Here is a 23,210-nt window from a genome sequence, read left to right as displayed (position 1 = left end):
TCTATGCATCCTATGCATCCTATGCAGCCGTATATAAACTTGTATATATTTCTTATACAAGTCTATGCATCTATGCATCCTATGCATCCTATGCAGCCATATATAAACTTGTATATATTTCTTATATAAGTCTATGCATCTATGCATCCTATGCTTCATGGTATATATGAATATATGACGTTAACGATATATAAAATGTATATAAACTATGCATCTATGCATCCTATGCATTTAAAAAGGGTATTATTATTCCTATGGTCTCATATTAGACCTGTAATGAGCCAGTGGGGTCAGTCAAATAGGCCTAGGATTTTGCCAGGTATTGTAAAAAGTCTGAACTCGCCATGGGAGTTGTTATAGTTAGAGCTCCGGCGGAACTATGCCAAGAAAATTGACCCCTCGTATGTTAGTCTGGTTAGGGCGACGTACTGTAGGATCGGGGCATTACACGCTGTTATCTGGCAGGCCGGTACAAACTGGGCAGGTCCTGTTCGAATTAAAATTCACTACGGCCCTGAGTGACTAAAGCTAGTTAGGATTAATAAAGGAAAAATAGATATAAAAGAAGAAGAATAACGATGACCATGAATATTAGGAGGAAAGGACTATAGAGAAAAAAATTATAGAATATTCAAAATTTGAAAATTTAAAAAAAAGTTAAAATGCAAGCAAAGCAAAGATATTAAACATTGTTAAAAATCATATAAAAAAACATATTTCTGCATTAATTGCGTATGAACCCAGATACAAATTGTTTCCATTTTACTATTGTTTTTCTTGATCCTAAATAATCAAATATACATCAAAATAAAATCTAAAAATTGCCTGCTCGCATAAATTTTACCTAAAGACTGACAATATTATACATTTACTTCAATTTAAAATTTTCAAAAATCAAGAAAGTACAAAATCATATTTTAAAGGTTTAAAGCACCTCTGGGTTAAAGGTACACACAAAGAGAAATGAACTTTTAAAAAGTTTACAACCACCATTTTATTTGACCGTCTTCCAACTGCAATTTAATAAAAATATAATCATTCAGAATATATAAAAACAAACAACGGTCTTATATACATGCTAGCTTGGGAATCCATCAATGCCTGGAAACTAAAGTTTTTTCTATAAACTATTTGCTTTGTAACAACATCAAATACACTTAAATTATTGCTAAAATTTCGACTTCCTATTCCATTGTTTTCTGGCTATCACTGTATCACTGTACAGTGAGGAAGTAAAAATTGAGTCTTTGCCACAAACTCTGAATTTATAATCCCTATATCTTTAGAACCCAATGTCGTAAATCTTTGATATTTCAAACTTATATTATTTGATCTAACAGAATTCATAGTTTGAAATATCTATGGTCTACAACATTGGAATCCAAAGATATAAGGTTTAGAAAAGCAGAGTTTGTGGCAAAGACTCAATTCCTTTTGAAGGTTTTTTAGAAACGCATTTTTTTAGAAAGTCGGCATCAAGCATTCATACTTCACATAAATAGTTAAAACATCTTGATAGTCTAATTACATATACTTATTTTACAGTTTATTTGACAGTTGTTATTGAGCACAATTTGCGACCATTTTAAGAAAACAATTTATCACAATAAAAGGGTTTCATTGCAGATTTTTTATTTGTGTTTAATTTTTATCTCTTACTTATAAAAGCAAGTTTTTGGCTGATAAGGAGAATGAAAAACATTAAGTTTTAATTAAAGCAAACTATTTCCTGTATTATTATTTTAGTCATTACAAGAAGATTAAAACATTTACTTTATTATTTTTTTATTTAAATTATTTTGTTTAGTTAAGTGAAGAATTAATTTATTTTTAATATTTATCTGAGAGGACCCTTACTCTTTAATATGCACATCAAAATGATAAAAAGGGAATATATACCCTTAAGTAACCACCAAATTGAATGCCTGTTCACAACGGAACCTTAAACCTTTTTCTGAGCTGTAATGAGGAAGATATTGTCGTTTTTCTGAGCAAAATGTTGAAATGCATAAAGGAATTGAGTCTTTGAGTCTTTGCTCTTTCAATTCATAAATCTTTGCAACCCAATGTCGTGAACTATATTTTAAACTATTAATTATGTAGATCAAGCAATATAAATCGAAAATATTTTTTATGCAACCAGGTTGCAAAAATATACATAGGTATTATAAAATTTATTTTTGTGTATAAGTGTCAATTCCTTTCTTTAATTAAACACAACCATTCCAATGTCACTTTTAGAAAACCCACAACAGAAAAAGTCAAATTTTCCGTGAGAAAAACAAGAATATCTTCCTTTTGTCCAGTAAAGAGTGTGTATTTTCCATCATGCCTGCATCTCTTCCCAATACAAGTGGATTTACTCGCAATTCCGCACAATTCCGCGCAATGCGAGAATAGTTTCGCGCAACGAAATTCCGTGTGGAAACCCTACTTTAGATACATGATCACTTAAATACATGATCACTTAAATACATAATCACTTAAATACATGATCACTTAAATACATGATCACTTAAATACATGATCACTTAAATACATGATCACTTAAAATCACTTAAATACATGATCACTTAAATACATGATCACTTAAATACATGATCACTTAAATACATGATCACTTAAAATTACGTTGACAGTCCCTTTTTGAGGAGAAAAGTACGAAAATGATTTTTTTTTATATATTTCTATATTGAGCAACAATATGAATTTGCCTCTTTTGCTTCCAAGCCGTATTCAACTCCCTAAAATAACTGTTTTTATTAAAAATTCCTACTTTTACTGTATTTCAGTTTTTTGTAGTGTAAAAAATTACTTTGCTTCATACATTTGAAGATTACTTTTATTCCATTCAATAGGTTTCATCATTTTTTTGTGTCTACTTATTTTCAGTTTTGCAATTTTTAACTTTTTAAAATTTAAATTCGGGTTAAAAGGAAACATTAATACTCGCCTCAAACTCTAATGTTCAAAACATATTTTTGCAACCTGGTGGTGTGAACCTTTTATATTATGTAAAGACTATTTTGATCAAAAAAAATTAAAGCTTTAAAATATTGAAGGTCTGCACGTTTACAAAATTAGGTAGCAAAGATATAATTAGAAAATTAGACTTTGAAAGCATGTAATCACTAATCAGTTCCTTTCAATGTGAAAATAATTGTTTTATTAAACACAACAAAATTAGGAGGTAAAAAGATTAATCTTAAATCCATTCTCTAAAAAAAATTAAGATTTTGTAATTCTATTACCAACATGCTCATGTTGGTGGATAAATAGCTGAGCTCGGGGGGTTGTACCACACCCCTTCTACCTCCATGTGCCACACCCCTTACACCTCCATATGCCCGACCCCCTTCTGCTCGTCCTCCCAGTCGAAAGCTTAAAGTTTTCTCGGTATTTCTATGCTAAAAATATCAAATTAAATAATTTTAAATTAAAATGGTTTAGATTGTAAAAAAGAAGTCTTCACGTGCAACTTTCTGGGATAAAAAGTTTTAAATTTTCTATTTCTAAAAAATCTTTGCAGTTGAGAGTATCTTAGCTGAACAAAAATACTCGAAATTTTCTAATCCCTATATCATTGTAACCTAATGGTGTAAACCTTTTATATTTAAAAATTATATGAATCAATTCAGCAGAATTCATAATTCATAATTGCAGAAAAATTCTGATTATTTTTATTTTGATCGAGTGATTTTTATCCATTACTAGACTGCAGCTCAGATCTCTAGATAATTTTAAACATTTTCATTCTTCGTTTTAGAGACTATTGTTTTTATTTGGGTACCTTTCTGAATTATAAATATTGAATTACCAAATGCGAAGTACCCCACTTAGTCTCCCAGTCCATCCAAAGTGCTTCACAAAGTGCTGAAAACATATGGGAAACCTGGATGTTTTCTTTAGCAGATGTTTCAAATAAATCCATATTTAGTGTATCTGCGAACAGTTTTGCTTCAGCCCTAATCAATCATTTTTATTTTAATATAATTTCTTCTTAATTGTGACCCGCCATTTAAAGATGGTAATACCTAATTCACAACGGCACCCTTGAAACATTATCTGTTTAATAATGTGAAAGATATTGTCGTTTTTCAATAGGATAACTTTCATAATTCCTATATATATTCCTAAAGTCGAATTTTGTAAATAACCCACAATTGAAAATAATAACTTTTCAAAACTATAAACATTGATATCTAATTCATACTTGATCAAAAAAAAACAACTTTCATGGGTACCGTTATGAATTAAACTTTGTCATCTTTGCATGAAGGGTTGCTTGAAATTACATTTCAGTTCTTTTAATGCCAATCCAGCTTTTGAAAATTTATTTAACTTTTGAGTTTGCAAGTTTCATGAAAACAGGTGTTAAATGATTTACAGATCGAGACGGGTAGTTTGACAGCTATGCGGAAAGTTGAATTAATTTTTAACTTTTGTGTTCGTTGATGAACGAATATTAAGAACTAGGTTTTTATGGTGTTCGTGCATCTTCTCTTTGTACAGTATAAAACACAACAAAAAGTTCGTGGATTTTCAAATATTTGTTTGCACATTTTCAAGATTTCCCAAAAATTAAAAGCTTATGGATACAACTTCTTGTAATTATGAGAATCCATAAACCTTCCATAAGTTGAAACTTTAGAATTGGATACCCTTTATCATGATCGCTTAATCTGAATATCCACTGTGGAAACTTTTAATTTTCTTTTTAATCCGTTCTTGTTACATATCACATTTTCTTCTAGATGCGATAAAGATAGAACTAGAACTGATATACGATTGGACTAAAATCAGCTGTTCACAAGCCGGCTTTTAGAGCAATTATACAAATATAAATTTAATCATGTTAATATGAACTTATTAAAAAAACATATTTTACCCCAAGGCCTATTGAGCGTTAGTCTTATAAACATTAATCCCAAACTTACGTGCGTTCAACCGATCATTAGTCCAATTGATATGACACCACAAATGCTTAAACCGGCTCAATCAAAAGTTAAAGAGCGCATCTCTAATCTCTAGAATTTAATCTAGAGACTAAATTAGTTTTGAGATTAGCAAACAGAGAGAGGATTAAGCATTGATCTCGATATTCACAATTCGAAAGTTTTCAAATCTGTTGTCATGCGATCAAGGTCCCGCACAAAATTTGGTCCCGATCGGTTCAGCCGTATTGACGTTTATTGGACACAGACAGATATCCACTCAGACAAGCAAAGTATATATAAATATAGATGAACCTTTTAAGACAGACCAAATATAAAGTAACAATTTAACTTTAATACCTCAACCATACTTTTAAAGTTTGACTCTATAAATTCCCGGCTACAATCTTTATTGCAGCATTGGGTAATGATATAAAATAGTTTTAATTGTACATATTTTTGTTTATATGAAATATACCTTGATATTTGTCGTCCATTAGTTAGATCACATTTATTTCCCACCAGCATACATTGAACAGTATCTAGGAATTAAATCATATTTTATCATATTTGCTATATCACTGAGAGGTTTAAAAATATAATAAAAATTAACGAATATCAATTTTTTTTAAAATTCTTGAAGATCTTTACAAGAACAACAAAATTGTAGAAAAGTATTAGATTAGGCATGATATTAACTTATGAAGTACAAATGAACAGATGTGGAATGTTAAATTTCGTAATTATTTTCTAACAGACTTTAACATCTTAGCAACCTGAGTCTAAAACTAAAGAATGCGCGAATTTTAAGTTCGAGGTTAAAAGTTCTGTGAAATAATGAATAGCTACTTAAATATTGAACTTTCTCAAATTTAAATTTGAATTTCCCGGGAAAATCTGAACCAATCAGAGAAAAGAATTTACGGAGAATATTACATAACCATCGCTAATCAGCTGTTCTTACGTAACCGAAAACAAAACATACAACCGTTTTTTGGGTTTACATCCAAAAATTAATTTATCTAAAACATGAAATTTCTTTAACAAGGTTTTCACTTTTAAATATATCGTAAAGTTGAATGCCGCTTTCTCAGCTGCAGCTGAATGATGATTGAATAATGGACAAATAGGGAAAATGCAGGATTTCAAGATTTGAAACCTGTGTTTAAATTTTAACTCGTCGATTTCGGCGAGTTTAATATTTAACCACAGGGTTAAATGTTTAACCTCACGGTTAAAGTTCAGGTTTAAATTAAGTCAGAAGTGGCATTTAACCATGAACTTAAAATTTAAGTCAAAACTTTTCGTTATTTAGTTTTAGACTCTGATCTCGCAGATCTTTGATATTTCAAACTCTGAATTCTATTTGATCTTTAAGGTATCAAAGATTTATACAATCAGAGTTTGGAACTTTTGAATGGTGGTATCAGGATTATCTTTTTCTTAATCTCCAGATTAAATAATGCTTGTTCTCCTCTTGTTTTAATCTCCAGATTAATTAACCGATCGGGATTAAGGATTTCCCATTCTAAAGTTCCCAGCTCAGGTTGCAACAATTTAATGAATTAGACAACATTTTAGCTTTCGGCAAGTAATCAGTTTCTTCATCAGAGGACCTTAATTTCCCCAACAACTCAGATTTATAATCTGTTTTATCATAGATCTTTAAACTATAAAGTTTGAAATTTCAGATTTACAGAGATGTGAAGATTAGTTTGAGATTTGAGTTTGTGCAGCAAAAACATTGTATAACATTTTATAACATTGTATAACATTTTATAACATTGTAAAACATTTTTTAACATTGTATAGATATATCATTTTAAAAATCTTTTCAAAAATAATTTGATAAATATATAATAGAATAAAATAGAAATAATAAAAGATGATAATATTATTCAAAGAATCAATAGAAAAAAGAATAATTTTTTTTCTTTTTGATCTCCAATTTTAATGGATCATAAATGTATTTAAAAACTCTATTAACATAACATACAGTGTTTAAAAAAATGACTCGTTTACATTAAAAATTTATAAATTAAAAAATAAAATTTGTTTATAAAATATTGACAACGAATGTAACTATTTAAGAGAAAGAGATAAAAGAATGATATTTTTTCTTATTAAATCGTAAATCGTAAAGGGCGGGATTTTTTCAGTCACAAAAAAATTGGATTTGATCGGCTCATCCGTTTTGACGTTTATCAGGTAAAGAAAAAAAATAGACAGACACAAAAAATATATAAAATAAAATAAAGAAAAGTGAAAAAAGAACAAATAAAATAATTCATGTTTCTAAACATTCCCTTACAGATGAAAACCAAAATGTTTAAACTTTTTAAAAATCTAAAAAGTTTAAGAATGCAAAAACCTCAAAGGAAAGAAATGTTCTTTGAAGTTTTTCCATTAATACTCTTTCAGTGAAGATTATAAATAAATTATAGAAAATATATAAATAAATAAACACCTGTTAATGATAATCCTGGCACCTAAATGTCCCCAAAAAGTTAAATATGTCTACATCACTTTAATAAAAGTGAAAGTTTTTAAATTTTATAGTAAAAGTTGAACTAAGGCTTTTTAAATCAGGCTTTTCTAGTGTTTACTAGTCTTCTATATTTAAAAATCTAGTAAAATAAGAGTAATTCAAGATCGCAGCAACCAGGAGTAGGCGTTTATATCGATAAAATGAAGAAAGCTATTTATTTAACCCAATTTCCGGCTGGGGGGGGGGGTCTCTGGGACCCACCTGATATTTTTTGAAGATAACTCAAAAAGTATTGGTCTGAATCTGCATATTGTTTGACTTTTCTAACTAACAATTGCTCCTCACTTTAGTCTCAAAGCGGGGCTTTTATACCAACTTCCTAGATTCTCAGGCATACTGCCTGAACGCATTATTTTACCTCAACCTAACTAAATCTATATTTAGACCAACTTCCGGTTATTGGATTTCGACTTTGTATAGCTCTTTGGAAAGCCTTGATCAAAAGGAAACATAATGCACAATTTTTGCGAAGAAATTTTACATAGATTTTTGAAAAAAAAGATGCCTTTAAAGAGATTTTTAGATTTTCCTTTGAATACAAATTTAGTTTCGAAAATTTGGCTTTTCAAAATTGTATAATTTATCATATTTTGCGTGCGCACTTTTTGTTTTTGCCTAATAACTTTAAAATTCAATGAGTATTTGAAATTTTGCAAATTTGTTAATTTGTTTGCAGTTTATTTAAAAAAACTCAAAGGCTCTCCAAAAGTGAATCAAATTTTATAAGTTTACATCATAATACAGAAATAGAGGGGGTTGCTGGGACGACCACGATGTCAGCCTGAATAAAGTTAAGTTTTGATTTTTAACAAGCTTTTTACAATTAAACAAAAAGAAACTCTGTTAATTGACAGCTTCACTTAGTTTCCATGTTTATATATATCTGTGCTATTTGAAAGCTTGGTGGAAATTAAAAATCAAAATCGAAAGTTGTCTTCAGTGTATTGATATAAACGACGACGAATGCAGGATCTCACTTTTGATTTATCTTTGAATAATGTCGTCTTCTGATAAATTAAACTATTTGAGGGATTTCCTGACACACTTCACGCACAGTCTCGATCCAGTCAACTTCATCGGGACAAAATAATTTCATAGAAAAGTGACTGTTCTTGAATTTATTACTTCTGCTCGAAAATTAATTTAATTTTGTTAAAAATATCACAAATATACAAAGTGACCCCCACCCCTATAATTTTTTACGATAACTCAAAAAGTATTTGAGCTAGGAAGCTCAAATTTTCTGGCTATTCTAAATAACCCATTCCCATCTCTTAAGACTAAAAGCTGCGCGTTTATATTTACTTCCTGAGTCCTCAGGCATGCTGCGTAAATGCCTAAATACCATACTAAGTCTATATTTAGACCTACTTCCAGTCATTGGATTTGAACGTTTTATAGCTCTTTGTAAAGCCTATAACAGAAGCAAGCAGATTGCACAACCTGTGCAAAGAAATTTATTTTTGTATCACAATAAGAAAATAGAGGGGAGGGGGGGGGGTAAATTTCACCCTCCCCAGGCAACCAGTCAGTAAACCAGACGTCAGGCTAAATAGGGTTAAACAATATTTAATCACTGTTGTTTTTGTTTTTTTTGTATTAGGCACGTTCTTAGATACAATGTTTTTATGATTCTTTTTGAAAATGAAAAAAAATATTTTCGGAAAAAAAGTTTGGTTTGAAGAGACTGACGACGTAATTTTAAGTAAAACCCCAAGTCAAGTTTTAATAAGTTGATGATTTGACTGATTTGATTTTGGATTTTTATTTAGATTTTTTTAAAATGTTTTAATGCATTAAAATGGTCCTTCTCATCGTTAATTAACATAGGTTTTTATTAAATTAGAAATAAGCTAGCGGACATGTTAAAAAAATATTCAATATTTTGTTTGCTACTTTTTTCAACCCTTTAAAGTAAATGATGACCCAAGAATACATTAAGTTACAAACTAACCAATTCCATACATTACTTGCATCTAATATGTATCAGATAATTTTTATTTTATCAGCCCAGCAACTTCTAGGATGTCCCAAACAATCAAAATTAGCTGAAATATGATGAAAGATGTACGAACAAGAAGAAAATGGAGAAATTGTAAAGAAAAGAGATATAATTATCATTTTGTCCCCTGCCTATGTTGTTGAATGAGTTCCTGTCCGTTATGTCATAAACAAATACTACAGCGTCACATCCTCTTCAATAACGAGTTGTTTATCTGTATATAGCAAATAATAATAATATTATAGAGATTTAATCTCAAAATATTGAATTTGATTTTTAATTCTCTTTGCATTTAAATGTTATCTTTTATTTATTACAAAATTCCAATGCAAAAGAAATGAGTCTTTGTCAAAAATTCAGATTTTCTTTGCAGCCTGATGGTGTAAGTGAACCTGTGATATTTTAAACTTAGTTATTTGATCTAACAGAATGCATCATTTGAAATATCTATAACATTTGGTTTTAAAGAGATAGGTATAAGAAAATCAAAGTTAGTGCCGCAAACTCAGTACCTTTTAAATCAAAAAAATCTGTTAAACACTAACAATGTCTTCCTGTCAGGACAGTAAAATACCTAACGTTTTATACCTTTGTCAGCTGTCATCAAAATTAATTAATTATCGTTTACAAGGTTTTTTCCACCTTGAAGGGACAGTAAGCGTAATTTCAAGTGATCATAAATACATGTAAAGACGACCATACCCAACGTTACCCTTAAAAGCGTTGTCTGATCAAGTATGAATTTGATTTTTTATAATTTTGTGAAATGATTACTTTTAATTGTGGTATCTTCTACGGCAGAAAAACATATAAATATCTTCCACATTATTAACTAGATAAAGGTTTCCAGGATTAGGATATGCTGGGTTACAGGGGGGGGGTTAAATTGACCCCCCCCCCAGCAGGAATAGGGTTAAGTAAGGGACAGTTGCGTAATCTTCATTTGTCCTTAAACACTCTTAAAAACGGTTCTTAATGAGTCAATGGTTAATACCAAGGTAGTAATGCAAGGAAAGTTAATTGCAGTTGCGTATACTCTGCGTACATATTGAAACCAGTGCTCTCTGGGCGGAATTTGTAAACAAGAATAGATGCTACTGTGTTCGTTTAGCATCCGAGGAGGTTAAAAGCATTACATTTTAATAATTTTTAAAATTCACATAATAGTTTCCTAAGACCAGAAAATTTCCTTGATTTTTTTTTGTGACAGACGGAACCCATGTCAGGCTTTGACATCCGTCTTGTGTTTACATTACCGCCCAGAGTCAGTGACAGTAAACTGCAGTACAAAAGTTGCGTACACCTCTGAAATAAATTTCCTTGCATTGCAACCTTGGTTAATCCTAACTTTTTAAATTTATTTTATAAATCAAAAAAGGTTTTCTGTCAATAAGCATTTAGTCATAGCAATGAAATATATATCTTTGTCTTTTTTAATTCATAATTCCTCTTAAAATCTGTGCACTCTCTCTTTAACAAGTTTCTGCACAAATATAAGAACAAACTTTTCCTAAAATATGACTTGACAAGACCACGGAACCGTTCTTGACCTAAAATAAAGTTTATTATTTTCAAAAAAATATGAGATACAAATACGTTAAGATATTATAGCAATGAATAATTTATTGCTATATAAGATGAGAAATTACATTATGCAATGATATATTAAAGTATAAGATGAGATATTGAAGTATTAGATGAAATAATAGAGAGATTGAGACATTAAAGTATAAGATGAGATATTAAAGTATAAGATGAGATATTAAAGTATAAGATGAGATATTAAAGTATAAGAATGAAATATTAAGTATATAAGATGAGATATTAAAGTATAAGATGAGATATTAAAGTATTAGATGAAATAATAAAGTATAAGTTTGAGACATATAAGATGAGATATTAAAGTATAAGATGAGATATTAAAGTATTAGATGAAATAATAAAGTATAAGTTTGAGACATTAAAGTAAAAGATTAGATATTAAAGTATAAGATGAGATATATATTAAAGTATATGATGAAGTATTAAAGTATAAGATGAGATATTAAAGTATAAGATTTTACATTCAAGTATAAAATGGAATATTTAAGTATATAAGATGAGATATTATAGTATAAGATTTAACATTAAAGTATAGGAAAATATATTAAAGTTTAAGATAAGATAATAAAATATAAGATGAGATAGTAAAGTATAAGATTCGATTGTAAAGTTTATAGATGATGTATTAAAGTATGGGATACAATATTAAAGTATAAGATCAGATAGTAATAGATGAGATATATTAAAGTATAAGATAAAATAATAAAGTATTTGATAAGGTACTAACGTATAAGGTGATATATTAAAGTATTATATGTGCAATTAAAGTATAGGATGAAATATTAAAATGTAACTTTTAAATATTAAAGTACAAGATCAGATATTAAAGTATAAGATTAGATATTAAAGTATAAGATAAGATATTAAAGCTTAAGATGAGATATTAAAGTGTAAGATTATAACATTAAAATATATGATTAGATATTAAAGTATAAGATTAGATATTAAAGTATATGGTGATATATTAAAGTATAAGATGAGATATTAAAGTATAAGATTAAATATTAAAGTATAAGATTAGATATTAAAGCTTAAGATGAGATATTAAAGAATAAGATGAGATATTAAAGTGTAAGATTATAACATTTAAATATATGATTATATATTGAAGTATAAGATGAGATATTAAATTATTACATGAGATATAAATTTTCTTAATTAACATTTAAATATCACATAATTATGAAACTCGCTGATTCTTAAGGTATATTTCCTTGACACCCGGCTGCTATTTTTGAGAGAAACAACAATAAAAAATCAAGTTTCAAAAGAGAAGCAGATCATGCATACTGTTTTGAATCGAAGGGTCACTTGAATTTCCGTTACCATGTCCCTTTAATATCAATGAAAATTCCACTTTCCTTGTATTGAAGAGAAAGAAGAAAAGAAGTAATTTTCTTGCCAACGTGTACACCCCCACACACTTACAAGATGAAATATAATAATCTGTGACGTCAAGACTCCAGAGTTTCTTTCATGTTTGGTGTAATATAGTTTTAGATTTGTTTTAAATTCAAAACTGAATGAAGCGTGTTTTTAAATGTATTAAAAAAATGCCTCGTAACAGTTAAAGTACAGGGTTATTCACAAATTCGACTTTTAAGTTTTCAATTACAAAACGTTAAAAGAATTTCTTAAAGAGACTGTAAGCAATATCAAAAATTAATTCTTGAAGGAACTGTAAGCGAAATCTTAAAGGACCCTTCATGCAAAGATGGCAAAAGTAATGCCCTATTTACAACAGTACCCTTTAAATTTTTAAAAATTTCAAAATAGATCTCACAAAAAAGGTCAATAAAAAGAATGGAGAAAATTACATATTATATACAGGTGAGTCAAAAAAAGTGTGATTTACGGCGCCTGGTACAAAAGTGTACCTTTGTCTATGCAACTCTTCTGTATGGTGTTTTTTCAATATTTTTTAAAATTTTTTTATTTTTTTGGTTCTCTCAAAAGCAAAAGTTTAGAAAAGCAAAAATGTGTATATTAACTATTTTTATCGAAATCTAAAATTTTATAAAGATTGAATCACAGAATCACAGAAAATTGGCAAAATTGTAACAAAGAAAATTCGCAATTTTCAGTTTTGGTCTAATTTTTAAGGAAAAGTTATTTGAATTCTCTAGTTCCTTTCCTCTTAGTATATTCAAAAGTTTAAAAATATACGCTTGAAAAACCACTTTTCCTTTAAATTAGAACAGGACTGAAAATTGCGAATTTTCTTTGTTACAATTTTGCCAATTTTCTGTGATTCTGTGATTCAATCTGTATAAAATTTTAGATTTCGATAGAAATAATTCATATACACATTTTTGCTTCTCTAAACTTTTGATTTTATGAGAAAAAAAAAGTTCGCGGATTGTTTTTGGCAAGGCGCCGCAACTCACACTTTTTTTGACTCACCCTATATCGATCTCAATATCCACAATACAAGAGTTCCCAGCTCAGAAATAAAAAAAACCGGTACATTATTTTCAGCAGAACTCTTTGTTTGAACTAGATAAGACTTTCTCAAGTTTTGTATTGCAGAACATTTTTCTTGTGACTTTCTTAGTTCTTAAATAGATTCCTGGTATCTGTATTTTACCTGCAGTAGATTCCTGGTATCTGTATTTTACCTGCAGTAGATTATATGTATTTTACCTGCAGTAGATGCCTGGTATCTGTATTTTATCTGCAGTAGATTCCTGGTATCTGTATTTTACCTGCAGTAGATGCCTGGTATCTGTATTTTACCTGCAGTAGATGCCTGGTATCTGTATTTTACCTGCAGCAGATGCCTGGTATCTGTATTTTACCTGCAGTAGATGCCTGGTATCTGTATTTTACCTGCAGTAGATGCCTGGTATCTGTATTTTACCTGCAGCAGATGCCTGGTATCTGTATTTTACCTGCAGTAGATGTCTGGTATCTGTATTTTACCTGCAGTAGATGCCTAGTATCTGTATTTTACCTGCAGTAGATGCCTGGTATCTGTATTTTACCTGCAGTGTCCCAAATCTGTAATTTCACATATTTATGTTCACCCAGCTGCAACATTTTCCTCCTGGTAAAAAATCAAAATATTATTTGCAGAGAAATGGGACTTGAGTTCGAAACTTTTATCTCGAGTATTGATAATCTTGAGCGTTTGATCTCGATATCTAATGGGGACACGTTTAAATTTGAGGATAAATGCTTGATTCCTTAATTGTAGTTTAGTTTTCCCTTTAGGGTTTGACCATCACAGGATATCGAAGAGGAATTTAATTAATCCCTAAGTCTGCAAGATGTGTATCAATGCTTGATACATAGATTAACCAGACAAAAGTACTGATTAGTGATGTAATTTGAATTCGATTCAGTAGAAACTTTATGGGTAACCCTGTATATAATCTGAGTTTGAGACCCAGAAAGACTCGCATATTTATCAATAAAATAAAAATTCTTGAAGGTTTAGCGGTGTGGCAAGGACAGACTGCAGGGGACGGATTTGAGCAAATAACTGTAAGTTTACCTGACTGCAAATGTTACTTATAATAATAAATGGAATTATGGAAAATTTAGCTTAGACAACTCAGTTTGGAGATTTAACCGCCGTAACCTTAAGTTTCCGGGCACTCAAATATCAGCTTTAGAAATATAGCTGATAAGTTTGGAGATTTAACCGCCGTAACCTTAAGTTTCCGGGCACTCAAATATCAGCTTTAGAAATATAGCTGATAAGTTTGGAGATTTAACCACCGTAAACTCGAGTTTCCGGGCATTCAAATATCAGCTTTAACAATATAGCTGATAAGACATCCTTGATCAGGTTTATATAGGATATCCTTGTGAAGCGGACATTCCACTTATACAAAATGAGAATTATTAAAATATCATATTCTACTCATTTTCAAGAGTTTAGATATTTTCTCAAGATAGATATTAAACTGGGGGTAATAAACACAAAGTCTGGTTTGGAATCTTTAATCCTATCACAATTTCTTTCACAAATGCTTACACTAGATTGCTCAAACTTCTTCACTTTGTAAACTTCATAATCTTAAACATGTTTAACAAAAAAATTATTTTTGATGCACAGGGTATGGGTACAGAACGGTCTAACGACTGATCAGTGATTTAAAAAAACCTTAAATAGTTTACCATTTTAATATTTTTTTAAGCTACATGTATGAAATTTACTGTTTGAAACAAAAATTGAGAAATGGATGTAGAAACCTGTGTTAAATGTTGAAATTGGGAGAAAAAAAAATTCTGTTTACATTTTTTATTCTTTTTTTTAAACGTCTCTAGCACCCCAACCAAAATTTGGAGGTATATTTTTTGTTTAAGCTGGCCTTGCAAAGTTGGACTATGACACATCTTTATCTTTGAAACGTACGCGTGGCAAAATCTTAGGGGGCCCAGTCGTGAAAAGGTTAAGGTAGTGCTTTTAAAATTAATAAAAATATACTGTAAAATCTACGAAGTAAATATGTTTAATAGATAATTCCGGATTAAGTTAAAGAATTAAATTAATTTTCAGAATTAAATTTTTTTAAATTTTATTTTAAAATTTTATTCTAATATTGTGGTAAGCAAATCCCGAATGATATTTTATTTAAAGTCAGATTGTCAGACGGTTTGGGTAGGGATCTTTATCTTTTATTTACGTCTTGCGTTAAAAACTTTACATTTTACTCAATCGAGATGTTTTTTAATAGTTTAGTAAAAAGGAAAATTGTATTTAATAACAAATTGTGTGTTGTTACTGACACAAAACATTTCGTAATGAAACTGAATTATTGATACAAAACATTTCGTGAAGAAACTGAGTTATTGACACAAAACATTTCGTAATGAAACTGAATTATTGACACAAAGCATTTCGTAATGAATTATTGACACAAAACATTTCTTAATGCAACTGAATTATTGACACAAAACATTTCGTGATGAAACTGAGTTATTGACACAAAACATTTCGTGATGAAACTGAGTTATTAACACAAAACATTTCGTGAAGAAACTGAGTTATTGACACAAAACATTTCGTGAAGAAACTGAGTTATTGACACAAAACATTTCGTGAAGAAACTGAGTTATTGACACAAAACATTTCGTGAAGAAACTGAATTATTGACACAAAACATTTCGTGAAGAAACTGAGTTATTGACACAAAACATGATTTTAACCAATATATCTTTTTAACCTGATAATGTAAAACTTTGATATTTCAAAATTAGAGTATTTGATCTAACAGAATTAATTGTTTGTTATATTTAAGGTCTAAAACATCGGGCTGTAAAAATGTAGAGTTTAGATATTAAAAAAATGTGGCAAGAACTCAGTTCTTTTTTATATATTAATTTGCCTTGTAGGACTAAACCCCCTAAAAATCACAGTTTTTGCTTCCTCAGAGGGTCTAAGCCCTCAAAGCCCCGGCCCCCCCCCCTTGTCATGTTCCTACCTGAAATCAATCCCTATTGTGCTAACATAGTTTCCATTAAAGTTTTCTTCAACATAACTTCTCAATAAACAAGTTTTCCCAACAGCACTGTCGCCAACTAGAAAAATACAGGGGATAAAGATAGATTGCACATAAGACGACATTTTTCATCTTGAAAGAAATGTACAGAGATGTTTTAAAGATATTACTATTATATTGATTAACTAGGTCGGTTGTGAACATTGGCTGTTCTTGTGTCATTGAGTACTTGTGTTGTACATGAGTTCTGTAGAGAGAAATTAAGTTAGTTTAGTCCTTCTCATGTCCTTCTTCAGTTCTCGTCAATATGATATATTGCTCAGTGAAATAAAATTCACTTCTGAGTGGTTTAATAATTTTGAAATCAATTAAAACACCAAACCACCCCGCGTATCATTTAAGTACACTTTGACCCCTAGAAGTATGAGTTCACGGACTGTACAATTCTTGGTGATTTAGCATACATAAGCTATCTACGTTTATTTATTTATCTATGGAAAAATACAGGGGATAAAGTAGACAACCGGGAATAGGTCCGAAAATGTAAATTGTAGCATACTATTTTCTTCTGTTTTGTAAAATGTTAACTCTATAGACGTATTTTCAAGTAGCGTTGGGCAAAGTTCCGTTAACCGAACGGAGGTTTTCGGAAATTAACGGAAGATTCCGTTAACGAACGGCAAAAACCGTTAATTTTTAAATCGTTAACGAAACGGATTAGTTGTTTTTGAAAAAAAGGATAACGGTTAAAACCGTTAACTAATTTTTAAAAAATGATGAATTTCGTTATTTCTTTTTTTCCGCTTAAAATTGATGGTTTCTTCTGTATTAAGAATCTTGAATTCAGAGAATCGAATTTTAATCGCTCACGCAATAATACGGCAAGTAATGTTAACATAAACTCATTTTGTGATTGAGTTGGCAATAAAGATTACTTTTATCCACTTTATTTTGACTATTTAAAATAACATAATATATTAAAGATCAGATTTAGATGTAGATTCAGAAAATGTCGCTTTTTTGAATAAATTAGAATTAAACCTTTCTGTTTGTACTGTACACTGTCAAATTCATAAGTTCGTACTGTTCACAAAATAGTATTGTACATTGTCTTTATTGACTGCTAAGAAAAATATAGAGAGTGTAGAGATGACAGGAAATTTTTAAACCTTGATTTTTGTTTTAATGGTGAAAATTATAGGTATCAAAGTTGGAAATAAACTGAGTTCACAATGCTTTGTCTTGAGCAATATTTTATAAAAGTAAAACTTACATCTAGGATTATGAACTTTGTTCTTTTTTTAAACATTACTCTTTTTACTCTTTTTATTGACTCTTCTTCAATCAAGCCTCATAGGGGAATATTTAGGCATAAAAAGGTATTCAGGAATTTGTCCAGGGGGGTCTCACATTTTTTTCTTTCCAGGGGGGGGGGCAGCACCCGTTGGGGCCTAAAAACTCCCAGAAATCAATAGATTTCACTGGTCCCCCATAACCCCCCCCCCCCCCCCGAATACTCCTCTCCTGTTTTTCCATCTTTAAATTGATAATTTTAAAATTTGGTTTTAATAAAAAGTGAATAAAGTGGTTAATTACTGCAGTGGAGAAAATGAAAATATCTTCGCATTTCTAATCTAAAAAATGGGCTAATGAAATGGGTTTAAATTAAAGGTCACTTGAAATTACGTCACAGCCCCTTTAAGTTGTTAGCTATAAGTAGCTGTAAATGATTCTTTTTGTTCAAGCAAGAAAATTGCCAAAATTAGCATTTTTTCTTAATGAAAAACGACCACGGCCAATTTTTTGAACCTCAATATAGAGAACATTGTGCTACAAGCTTATTACATTAGAATTTGATAATCCATTTAGCAACAAACGAAAAGTTGAAAGTAAACAAAAACTAGATATTATTAAATTTATACAATACATCAAAATGTAAAAATATCTATATTTATAATAATATTCCTGGGTGCTCCGGAGTTCGATGAAATTCAAACTCAGACATTTATTTCTATAAAATGACAAGGTTTTTCAATCAAATCTACTTTTCTAAATCAACTACGCAGATCGTCAAAAGAAATTTTATTGAAAATTACACAATTAAAAAGTTTTAGGAATTTTTGGAAAAAGATAAAACCCCGAGAATATTTAAATTGGTTTTATTCATATCAATTAAGAATTCGAAATTAGGCAAAGAAGCGCAGTTCAACTTTACGTTTTGTGTTCATCGTTTAATATTTACCACTATTTACAACCGAATAGTTATTAACAGTTCTGACATAATTTGCACAAATGTTACTTATAAAATCATTATTAATTATATTAACTATTTAGCTAAATATTATCTTCTTTTGTTTGATAAGAAGAAGAAGAAGAAGAAGAAGTGAGAAATACAAGTTTTAAAAAGCACGATGCAGACTGCACTAACACTTCTATACTTTAATTTTTAAGATAAGAATTTGATACAAACATTAACAAAGAGTCATGGCCAACTGTGTGACAGGATTCAAACTGTAAATAAATATAAAAATGACGTTTTTCAAAATGACCCTACGGGCACTTTGTGACCTACTTCACACCTGGTTGCACAATTATATAACATCTATATTGTTCCAGCACTCTATTGTTAGCTATAAAAAAGGGATATATCCATTGTTATGACGTCTAAATAAAGCTCTCTATTGGAGAAACACTTTAAATTACGTCTACTACAATCTCATTGATAAAAACATATTAATGATGAATATGCATATTGGATTTTAGGTCAGAATACATAAAATCAAGTGAATCTACATAACTCCTACCAACCCGGGGGGGAATTTATAGTAAAGTATTGAATTTTTAATAATAAAGTATAAAGTAATAATAATAAGGTATAATAATAAACCTTTCGACTGTTCTAAAAATTGGGCTTTAATATCTACTACCGCCCGAAGTCCTCAGGCATACTTACTGAATGCCTTGTTCTAAACCAAACAAGATATTTATTCAGACCCACTTCCACTCAATGGATTTCAACATTTTATAACTCTTTGGGAAGTAATAACAAGAGGCAGACAATTGAACAGTTTTATCTAAAAAATGTGGACAGTTTTGAATTTTTTTTTACAGATTATTAAAGTATAGCCAAAGGGCTTCCCAAAAATGTGTGAAATGCCGGCCATGAATTANTAGAAATATGGTTAATAATAGACGCACTTTTGTATCATTATCCTTTAAGGTTTCCTGAAACTGGAGACTTTTATAAACCTTAATTAAGCTTAATCGATAAAATATTTAGTTTTATGACGCAAAGACCATTCGGTTCGATCTTTAGAAAATTACTTTAGACAGTTTGATCAAGAGAAAACTCTAACGGGAAGACAAATATGACCTTTATATTTGCATCTTGATTTGGTAAACCATTGGCATTTGGCTTATTGATGTAGCAAATCTCAAATCTTGAAATATCAAAGATATACAACATCAGGTTGCAAAGATATAGAGATGGAAAAATTTGAGTGTGGTGCGACTGTTCAGTTCTTTTAGTGCATAGATATCCGTTAATAGAGTCTAATACAAATGTTTGAGAAGAATTTATCTAGATACGCAGAGAAAAACTTAAAATTAAGTACATATTGATATTTTACGTACAGAGAAAAATAAAAACACATTATTTGCTGTACATATGTTGACAAATGGGTGGTTGTATTTTTCCCTTTTTGGGCCTCTGACAAAAAGCTAATAAACAAATCTGTAAACAATTGGTTAAATTGATTGTATCTACATGGACTAAGGAAGATTATAAAACATTCCATTATACATCCTGATGAAAAATGTCCACTCGCAAGCCGGTCAAAGAACCATATTCTAAATAGCCCAGCTGCCAGCAAATCCATAAAATGTGTAGGATCACAAACCGGTTCATAAATAATATTTTTTAAATTCTAGATATTTATTTAAAATCCGATAGTTTAATGCTGACGTAACTTTTATGTGTAATTACATGTGATTAAAGATATTACATTTTTTACATATGTTACGGCGTTACATGTTTATACTATGTTTCCGGATTGGTATTTAGAGAAAATAATTCTAATTAAATTTAGAAAATACAGCTATATATGGGAACATTTCTAAGATGTGATATAAAAAGAATTTTCTTTTTGAATTGAAAGAAATAACTCCATAAAGTTATTTACTCGTGTGTGTAATCTTGATGATGCTACAAAAATATTAAATTGTACATAGTACATAGTACATAGTACATAGTACATAGTACATAGTACATAGTACATAGTACATAGTACATAGTACATAATACATAGTACATAGTACATAGTACATAGTACATAGTACATAGTACATAGTACATAGTACATAGTACATAGTACATAGTACATAGTACATGGATACTCGTAAATAAAATTTGAATCCGAGTATAGTTGAAAAGTTGGGGTATTTTTTTGCGTGGAATTATCCGACCGTAATTTTCAATAAATTAAAAAGCACGACCATTGTGTGGAGTCGTATTGTTGAATACCTACAATTAGATGGGGTTCACAGTATTATTACTACATGAAACTTAAGATCTGATTTGGTCTTTTACTTGACATGGGTCTTTAGGAAGGTTTGGCAAATTCAGTTAGGTTTTACTTTCTAAGAATATTGCAAGTCTAAGTTTTAATACTTTGGTACTCAGGTAGAAGACTCACTTTTCTTCAATGCTGTTGATTACACGGTACCTAGGGTACAGGTTCCACGATCTTTATACGTGTGAGGGTGGTCTCAATAACAGGCTTATCTGGAGCAGGTTACTCGTCTGGTGGCAAGTTCAGGTTCCGAGCTGAATGCACAAAAAAGTTTATTATATTTGATGAATTGGTTGCTCAAACCCGTATCGTTAAAAAAAGTGGAAAAAAAAATTCAGTCAAGTTGATAGAACACATAAAATTAAGATAAAAAGAAGTCCATAAGCATATAGAAAATTCTAAAACAAAGAATTGAAAATTATAAATTCCAGAAAATTCAAGAATCTAGAGATGGAATTTAAAGAATTTGAGCCGCGGTTTAAATCTGCCAAACCCCGGTTTAAATTAAGCGCCGGCTTAAATCTTGAAACATTTGATACAATTTTAAGTGGAACCAACGATATTTAAGCCGCGGCTTAAATTTAATCCAGAATAAAATTAGAGTATTCCGAAACGTATAATAGTTTCAAGAGGATTATTAAAATTAGTGAAACATTGATAGAATTCCAGAAACAGATGAAAAGTTACAGATTTTTTATAAATTAGGGAGAAAAAAGAGAAAGAGAGAAAGAAAAAACACGAGATTTCTTTTCTTAACTTACCACTTTCACCCTTTTTCTTTTCCAAGATCAATGGAAAAAGTATAGTCTGCTTCTGATATTTTCTCTCCTTAAATTATTAATAAAACTTGGTTTCCAGATTCACCAATCCCCTTGCAATTATATAAAATTACCAAGGGAGTCCGTATATATGTTTCCTTGCATCTGTTTTACCCAAGGAATTTTATTCATTACCGTTATACGTTTTAGCTTAGATTCATCACCGAGATTGTCATTAATCTTATAGATTCAAGAATAAAAATATTAACAAGAATTCTTCTTCTATTCTTAAAAAATTACTTTGTTCAAGAAGTTTTGAGATCTTTAAAATACTAAGAACTTGGTCTTTCTTACATAAAAAAAAATTTAAGTTTTAAATTCCCTTTAACCTTTTTTAACGTTTCTGAATGTTTCAGTGATGATAAGTAATGCAGTTGTTATAGTATACCCTTAGGAAGATATTTGTAAAGGATCTCTTCTGTTAATTTAATTCATATTTTCTTTTTTTCTTGTTCCATTGCAGTTCTTTTCTTATTCTGAAGGATGCTGTATGAACCATGATTTCATTTAACTTTATTGTTCTCTGCTAAAAATAATGTATGTAAAGTTTTTTAATGGTTCCGATAAGAATTTGAACACTTAACCCGAATTATTCTATTAATAAGATCCTTTCAGCTGACAGCAGAGTATCATAAGAACATACACAAGGGATGTAATCCGTAGTCTTTGCAATAAGGACAGAAATCAGAGACAGAAGGGAATCGGTGTTATAGGTATAGGTCATGTAGTGACATACAGTACATCGGATAAATTAGAGTATGCGGCATCTGTATATATTCAGTGTACATAGATCTAGGGTATGTAAACGGTAGACAGTTTTTTATACCAATAGCATGCAAGATTTGTTGTATAAAACTGCAAATTGAGAAGTAATACGATTATCAGTAAATTGGAAAAATTATCCTCTGGGCACAACAATACTTCTCCAAAACATAAGAGCTAAAACCAAGGCAAAATATGAATTTTATTTTTAATAATTTACATTTTTTTAAGAGTTAATGAAAACTCAACATTTTTGCAACAGAGCTAGACTATGTTTCCCCAGCTTATGTCCTTTGTGGAAATATTTTTTGAAAGAAGGATGGAAAGCTAGACCAACTAATGCATATTTTGTTTTATAAAATGTAACATATTTTCAAAACTGTGCGGATATTGTCATCTACATGGTCATCTATCAACTGTAGGGTCACTTGAAATTACACTCACAGTCTTTTCAAGCTAGTTTCTAGAATTCCACTTTCATTTTCTTCCCCCCCCCCCCCACCTCCACATGAAAGTTCATCTG

General features: G+C 30.0%; 1 protein-coding gene across 2 annotated transcripts; it reads right to left on the bottom strand.

The window, feature by feature from the left end:
• Positions 1–2,667: 2,667 nt before the first annotated feature.
• On the bottom strand, positions 2,668–17,779 carry LOC111703578 (GTP-binding protein YPTM1). 2 transcript variants are annotated; one of them, XM_023475566.1, is made up of 11 exons: positions 17,706–17,779; positions 16,519–16,615; positions 14,071–14,132; positions 10,995–11,034; positions 9,616–9,677; positions 8,519–8,553; positions 7,402–7,423; positions 5,413–5,476; positions 3,818–3,965; positions 3,252–3,407; positions 2,668–2,744 (listed from the first exon to the last, which is right to left on the bottom strand). In XM_023475566.1, exons 3-11 carry the CDS (start codon positions 14,123–14,125, stop codon positions 2,688–2,690), a joined length of 639 nt encoding a protein of 212 aa, XP_023331334.1. In that variant the 5' UTR covers positions 14,126–14,132; positions 16,519–16,615; positions 17,706–17,779; the 3' UTR covers positions 2,668–2,687. The 2 variants fall into 2 exon arrangements, with proteins under 2 accessions (XP_023331334.1, XP_023331341.1); XM_023475573.1 differs by lacking the exon at positions 17,706–17,779 and adding an exon at positions 17,578–17,640.
• Between the last annotated feature and the right edge of the window lie 5,431 nt (positions 17,780–23,210).

This window comes from Eurytemora carolleeae, unplaced genomic scaffold (genome assembly GCF_000591075.1).
Source record: "Eurytemora carolleeae unplaced genomic scaffold, Eaff_2.0 scaffold100, whole genome shotgun sequence".
Taxonomy (NCBI): Eukaryota; Metazoa; Arthropoda; class Copepoda; order Calanoida; family Temoridae; genus Eurytemora; species Eurytemora carolleeae.
The sequence above is the reverse complement of the archived record's forward strand: the minus strand, read 5'-3'. Positions and strand labels throughout refer to the sequence as shown.

Excerpts from the sequence above, each read along its gene's own strand:
- LOC111703578 (XM_023475566.1), bottom strand. The coding sequence starts at position 14,125 with ATGTTGCAGCTGGGTGAACATAAATATGTGAAATTACAGATTTGGGAC. Across the intron at positions 7,424-8,518 it reads CTGTGCGTGAAGTGTGTCAG|GTGCCAGGATTATCATTAAC; the intron begins GAAATCCCTCAA and ends GGGGACATTTAG. Across the intron at positions 3,408-3,817 it reads AGTGGGGTACTTCGCATTTG|CATAGAAATACCGAGAAAAC; the intron begins GTAATTCAATAT and ends TGATATTTTTAG.